Source organism: Pygoscelis adeliae, unplaced genomic scaffold (assembly GCF_000699105.1).
Source record: "Pygoscelis adeliae isolate BGI_AS28 unplaced genomic scaffold, ASM69910v1 Scaffold172, whole genome shotgun sequence".
In the NCBI taxonomy this organism is placed as follows: domain Eukaryota; kingdom Metazoa; phylum Chordata; class Aves; order Sphenisciformes; family Spheniscidae; genus Pygoscelis; species Pygoscelis adeliae.
Window position 1 is genome coordinate 7,202,500 of NW_008824338.1, and position 6,915 is coordinate 7,209,414.

General features: G+C 42.4%; 1 protein-coding gene across 2 annotated transcripts in view; it reads left to right on the forward strand.

Moving 5' to 3' along the window:
* Positions 1–6,915, forward strand: part of EZR (ezrin) — a 20,769-nt gene that overhangs the window by 960 nt on the left and 12,894 nt on the right. The window contains exons 2-5 of one of the 2 annotated variants that reach the window (XM_009319112.1): positions 4,003–4,098; positions 4,922–5,196; positions 6,021–6,104; positions 6,741–6,887. In XM_009319112.1, coding sequence (XP_009317387.1) covers positions 4,003–4,098; positions 4,922–5,196; positions 6,021–6,104; positions 6,741–6,887 — 602 coding nt within the window. The remainder of the gene's footprint in view (positions 1–4,002; positions 4,099–4,921; positions 5,197–6,020; positions 6,105–6,740; positions 6,888–6,915) is intronic. The other variant, XM_009319113.1, reaches the window with a different exon arrangement.

A 6,915-nucleotide genomic window follows, 5' to 3' on the forward strand; every position in this document is an offset into this window, starting at 1 on the left:
TCCTGCTGGAACCCTGAAAACTAAGAATTGATCTATGCAGACTTCAGTTACACATATTAAGCTGTTTATGAAGTGTTACAGCAATTCCTTTGCACTTCTTCCCTTGTTGACACCCTGCTAGCCTTGATAGCAAAGGGTGGTTGAGCTTTAACTCAAGTAGGCAGAACTGGCTAAACAATGTCCATTCCTTCTAAGTTTTTGTTGGTACAATTTCTCATTTCAATGAATTAGCTAGAACTTGATAGGCCTTATGGCAACTGTGCATGGAGAAGTATTTTTCAAAAAAAAAAAAACCAAAACCATCCCACTCCCCCTCCCCCCCCCAAAAAAAAAACCAATGCAAGCCCCCAACAAAAAAAAAACCAAAAACATTCAGTGGGCTCTTGCAGGGAGTGAAATTATAATCACTGCAGAACCTCACAGTACAAAATAGAGTACTACAAGTTGTGTTTAGCATTAAATCTAACTTTAATTCGTTTTGATTATTACTGATCTGGGATAAACTTCAAGTATTCACTGACTGGAAATTTGGTGAAGTGCATACGGAACCAGCATTTGGTGTTTGACCTTCCATTCACTGCTGATCACCCTTGCAGCAGGGTAACTTCCTCCCCCAGCTCCTTCTATGTTAACCTAAAACAGAGAACTCGGGTTTCATCTCTGAGGGTACAAAAATCCAAATGACTAAAAGCCAGGTTTTTAAAAGCAATGCCTTAGATCAGACAGAGTATGTCCTATGTTCCTTATGACAAGGATTCAATAAGGCCTTTTTTTCCTCCATATATTCACTAACGTTTACATCTATTAAGAGTCAGGGTCATCCCTCTGGCAGAAGAGAAACTATTTTCTTGACCTCCAGCTGAGAAGCACAAAATCCTGAGAACATGGAAAAAGGCAGGATGCTTCAGATCCAAGATATTTACAGCTTGCTGTCTAGGTAGTTCTGGACTTCTGAAGACTGCTTGTTGCAGCACTTATTGCACTATTGAGATAGACTATCACCTCATGAAGATTTGCTCCTTACATCCTATGGCTCAGGTTTAAAACTTGTGATTGGAAATTCTTATCTGTAGTCCATACCTTGTTGGAATGCACATCTGCACATCAAGGGAAGACTAAGGTAGAAGCGCACAGCACAAAACCGGAGAAGGTGAAGACTGTATGTTTAGCTGCAACTGTTCTGACATCCTCTCTTCACTTCTGCTGTGCAAGCCTTTTACTAGGCCCTTATCTTGGATGGAGTTTACACTCAGATAAAGCCTATGGAGGCAACAGGTTTTCACAGGTATGGGGAGTGGCCCAACTTGAACTGCAGAACCGAACCGCTGTGGGGGGAAAGGGCGTTGAAGAAGCAAGCTATTTTTAAAAACCACAAGATAATTTCTTGGCCTGGCTGTTAGATAGCAAAACTATTCTGGCAGAGCCCTTGTGCTTTAGGCTTTGCTAGCATAAGTGTATCCTGCACGTAAGGTGCAATATAGCTCCCTTTTACAGAAAGGGGAAAATAGTGGAAACCTGTGAATATGGAGTTCAGCTCCTCTCAAGCCAGACCCATACAGAGTTTATGCCGCAATGGTCTGAGGTGGCCCGAGAACCAACGCAGTGGGCGCTGCAGCTGGCTGGAGTACCTCCCAGGCAGTCGTGTGCCACCCTGGCTACGAGGAAAAGAGATTCAAATGGAGGAGAGCGTGTCACTGGCAGTTTCTGGGAACGAATGCGTTTCTGGATGGAATGGGCAGACCTAAGATTTGCTGCTTCATGCATTTGAGGAGCAAGGGGAAGGTGTCTCCCATCTGGAATATAATGCCTTGGTTCCTAGTTCTTCCTTGTTTTATTATGGAGGAAGCTTACAAACCATTTCCCGGAATATAGACTAAAACATTCATGTCTTTTTTCTTTGTTTTGGAACCTAAATGGTCAAATTGTGACATTTAGCTTAATACTTTCTCCTTCCTTGCCTTTAGGTTTTGGCAAGCACATAACTTCTGCAAGCTTCCTAACGTGATTTATAGAAAAAGTGTACTTTTTCTGTTGTAAGAGACATCCAGAGATAATGACCTGATAACTGCTTGATTTATGCAACTCTCTATTTTAACAAAGTTGCAACACTTTTTTTGTGCAACAGGAAGTACCATGCTCAACATACCCCTGCTTTTCTGCTAGACTGGGTAAAGCCCAGTTCTGACCCTTCTAAAAATACATCCAGCTGTCAGAAAACTTGGCTGTTCTGTGCTGAAACAAGCCACTTTGGGGCAGGAAGGAAAAGGAATTTCAGTCAAGGAAAGGCTGAAGTGTTTTCAGACCCCAGCTCTTTTAAAAAAGTTGTGGGGTTTGGGGTTTTTTGTTTGTTGGTGGTTTTTGTTTTTTTTTTTAACAGAAACTCTAGTTCATATAACTAGTTACTTATGGCCCTGTTGAAATAGAATATTGAAATAGAATATATAAACCGTAGCCTACTGAATACAGCCCACAGTGTCTAGCTGTGAAGCCATCTCATTTCCTCAACTAGTAGGCACTGACCTCCTTTATCCTTAAAAATTGTGTTTGCTTAGTGACATTTTTCATACTACTATGCAGTTTTCTTGGTCTGCTTATGTCACTAAACTTTAGAGATTGCCTGTTATTCAACAATGTCACACAAACGGTAATTCTCAGAGTGCTAATCCGGATGGTGCATTTTTCCCCATCTCCCTTACCAACCCTGGGAAGCTCTGGCTTCCAGGTACAGACTGCTGGCTTCTAGCTCACCAGTAAGAAAATTTAAGGGAAACTAAATCAAAAACTAATTAAGTATCCTAAAATCATTGTCTCTCTAGTGTCTGCTGTCCAGCCAGAGTGTCTTCAGCAATACTATAAATGGGGAGGGTGAAACAGATCCTTGGCTGAGATCTTAAACTTGTTGAAGCACATGTAACTGCATGTTATGTGTCTGTAACAGACTCTCGAGTCTGTCACACTTTCCTAACTTGCAAAGTAGTTTTAAAAAGCTCTTGCCTTCCACTCAGTTCAGCTCCCTATGGTGATGCCCACATCACTTTTTGAGGGGCTACTCTGCAGGTAACATCAAAGAAGCGATCCAGATACGTATGTAGTGGATCTTTCCAGATCTCATCTCTGTCTAGAGCACAGTTTTACAGGTAGATGAGCTGTCAGCAAACTACTGGGCTATAGGAACAAGCGGTCAAGAGTAGGAGGTCAGGAACTTTTAGGCTATCTCTTCCACTGAGAAAAAGGAACGTGTCCAAACAGGACTATTTTTACTAGTAAAGTGTGCCATCCAGTCAACAGATGGTGTTTCTGGATCTTTCATCTGGTTAGTATTTACAATATATGAAATGAAATTTGTCCTGATGTTGGGCCATCGATATATTTTTGTCCTTCAAAACCAGCCTTTGTGCGAGTTTAAAAAAAGAATACCCTTGACTGAGAATATGTGCAGTTTGTCTTAATTCTCAAAACCGCACAGGGAGCTTACTGCAGCAGCTGTGTGAAGCATCCCTCAGTTGCTTCCTCCAGCTAAATAATCTTTGGTGACTGGCAGACAAAATCACTTGAGCCATCAGTACTGCTAACTAGTTGTAGTTAGTACTAACACCATTACAGACCATCTCACCATAAGCTTTGGTGAGAGAAGTAAATTGTCTGCTTCACCAAGTACAGTTTTAAGAAGGGCCAGTAGATACAAGGAAGCAGAAGCCCCACCTGCTGCCACTGTACCAGTCCAGCAGTTGGTGGCCTGTCACTTGCCCTGTTTGTCTCTCCCGGTTTCCCCAGTAATCGTCTCCTCCTAGGAACTGGTGGGACAAGTAGCTTAGCCTATGCCATTGCTGTCATCTACTATGGCAGCTGTGTATCTTTGTCTACAAGATGAAATTAAGAGATGCCAGATGAGTAGGTTTAGGCTGTTGCCTGCACCTGCAGGTGATGCAGGACTTGAGAGGATACCTGGACCTCAAGTGAACTGTTACCTACAATAACTTTTTTTTGACCTTTCTGTTGCAGGTGGTTAAAACCATAGGTTTGCGAGAAGTGTGGTACTTTGGTCTTCAGTATGTGGACAACAAAGGATTCCAGACTTGGCTGAAGCTTGATAAAAAGGTAACAGACTTTGGGCTAATTGCTGAACAAAGTTTAAAGCTTACATGATTCCTGATGTGTTATTTGCTGCAACTTTATAAACCTTGTACCTGTTGTTGATCGTTCCTTAATTCTCATAACTCCAGGATTATTTTTAGAGAAAACTTTGTGACCTCCATGGGAACTGTTTGGGGGAGGTGTGGCATGGTGGAAGTTTGTCCTTTCTCTCTGTGTGAATTGTGGAAAGCTTTATAGCATTTGTCAGATATACAGCAGCAGCTTGATATGGTACTTTGTTGGGTAGAAGCAGCTATTCTTGCTGTGTCTGGAGGAACATCTTGGCTAGTGATGGTTTTAGTCTCTGCTTGTGCAGGATCAGTTGCTGCACTAGTGAGAAAGATAGGCCGCTTCAAGGCTGGGCAGTTTTAACAGAGCGCAAGTGCCTCTGATGTGCTCTTGTTTGTGGACTTGCAATTCTTATGAGGGTATGAACAGTTTTTCTTGATGGGGCAGTCAGTGACATACCTGTTTAATGACAGGGGGCTGTTCTCCCTCAAACGTGTACAATACTGGATGGGTTTGCCATCTGATCCAGCATGGTAAATCATTCTCCAGTGACCAAGGTTTGCTGTGCAAGCAGAATTTTACTGGCTTAGTTGGAAAACATAATGAGTCTCCCCTGTGTTCTCTTACCAGTAAGCAGCCAGAATTAAGGAATCCCAGTAATGAGTTGCCAGTCACTCGCCTCTTAAGGCAAATGCCCCAAATCACTTTTTCTGTGTAAAAGCAATTTTTTTCTACTGTTTGCAACCCTGGTCAGTTGTGGTGTCACCTCTGTCCTCAGGTTTCCGCTCAAGAAATCAGAAAGGAGAATCCCCTCCAGTTCAAATTCCGCGCAAAGTTCTTCCCAGAGGATGTGTCTGAAGAGCTGATCCAGGACATCACGCAGAAGCTCTTCTTCCTGCAGGTGAAGGAAGGGATCCTCAGCGATGAGATCTACTGTCCTCCTGAAACAGCAGTACTTCTTGGCTCCTATGCTGTGCAGGCCAAATTTGGAGATTACAACAAAGACGTGCACAAGCCTGGATACCTCAATTCAGAGCGTCTGATCCCCCAAAGGTGAAGGAGTCAGTTGATGCAGTCTCCCAATTTTTTTTTGCATTTTTTGTTGTTTTTTTTTTTTTAAGTCAAGAATTTGCATTCTAGCTAAATAAAGTTTCACTGAAAGCACGATTTTTTTTTTTTTAAATTGAACAGTATGCATTTGATTTTCTTTTCCTTCTTTTATTTCTATCTGTCAGACTATGTTTTTGTGCTCTCTCCTTGGGTCCTAGGGAGAGGAAGTACACTTCTGAATTCAGCTTTTCTTTCCTAAACATTGCTGCCATGCTGGTACCTGGCAGTATGAATGTCTTCTCTTTAAGAAGAAAAGAGCAGCCTTCAGTCATGAATGTGTCATCCCTGAAGAAGTTTTGGGTTGTGTGTCCTTAATCCTAATGTACAGTCCTAAAAATCCTGTATCTGGAAAGCGTGTCTTGAGGCTATGTAGTCCATCCCCACACAGGATAAGTGTATGTTATCAGACAGATGGCCTCTGTTTACACTTCCTGAGGACACACTCCTGGAATTAGACACTGTGCAATGACACCAGCTTTTGCTTTGCTTTAACCCTCTGGTGTCTACAGTGTGTATGTGATTCTTTTGCAGTGTTCTGCTTACTCCTCTCACGTCTCTGGTCAGTGACCAGAAAGGCTTTGCAGAGGTTTTTTGTTCATTCTGAATTACTCTGCTTCACAGAATACATCTTTGGGCTGAGTAGGATCTTCTTCTTGGTTTCAGTAAGGCTTCGTGTGTGGGACTGATTTTTTCAGTAAGACTGTAGCAAAGATCAGCATCAGTGCATACTGCAGAACACAAACTCTAATATCTCTTTCTTTGTGTAGGGTGATGGACCAGCATAAACTCTCCAGAGAGCAGTGGGAAGAACGGATCCAGGTGTGGCATGCTGAACACAGTGGCATGCTCAAGTAAGTGTTTTGTATTGGTCCCTAGGCCAGTCACTTTGTCGCTGGTTGATTACCTTAAGCTTGCAGTTCTACAACATGTGCTTTTGAAATAGACTCCAAAAGTGAGGGGACTCTTGGTGTATTTTTTCTAGTCCAATATCAAATCACATGGTAAAACTCAATAGGACTTTCACACTTGTGCTGAGAACAGTCTCTTGGATGGCTTCCTGAAAATCCTGGACCTAGGCACAGTGTATCAGTGATGACTTTGAGTGGGGAAAAAAAGTACAGGTGTGAGTCTAACACTAAGTTCATTGAAGCATTTGCATTGGCAGATGGGGAAAGTTCAGGTTCTATACCTTTCCCACTGACTGTACCTTGAGACAAGGATGAATGCTGGAAGAGAGGAATGTTGCTAATTTTCTGTCCAGAAATACTAGGGCTTGGTAAATGGGAGTACTCTGTGTGTGTGTGTTTTCATAGGTGTAATATCGTAACTCCAAAAGTGAATCCCAAATGCTGAATGTTCAGTTTTAACTCTTGTGTTTGATGTGTTGGTTTAGAAAAAGTTACTTGTTTCTCTCGAGGACTTTGTGCTTTCTGAGATAGTCAGATCAATGAGAAGCTAACACCTGCTCTCCTTCCTGTCTCAACCAGAGAGAACGCCATGCTGGAATACCTGAAGATTGCTCAAGACCTGGAGATGTATGGAATCAACTACTTTGAAATCAAGAATAAGAAAGGAACTGACCTTTGGCTGGGGGTTGATGCCTTGGGGCTCAACATCTATGAAAAGGATGATAAGTAAGGCTTTGCTGCTTCTCCCCGCCCG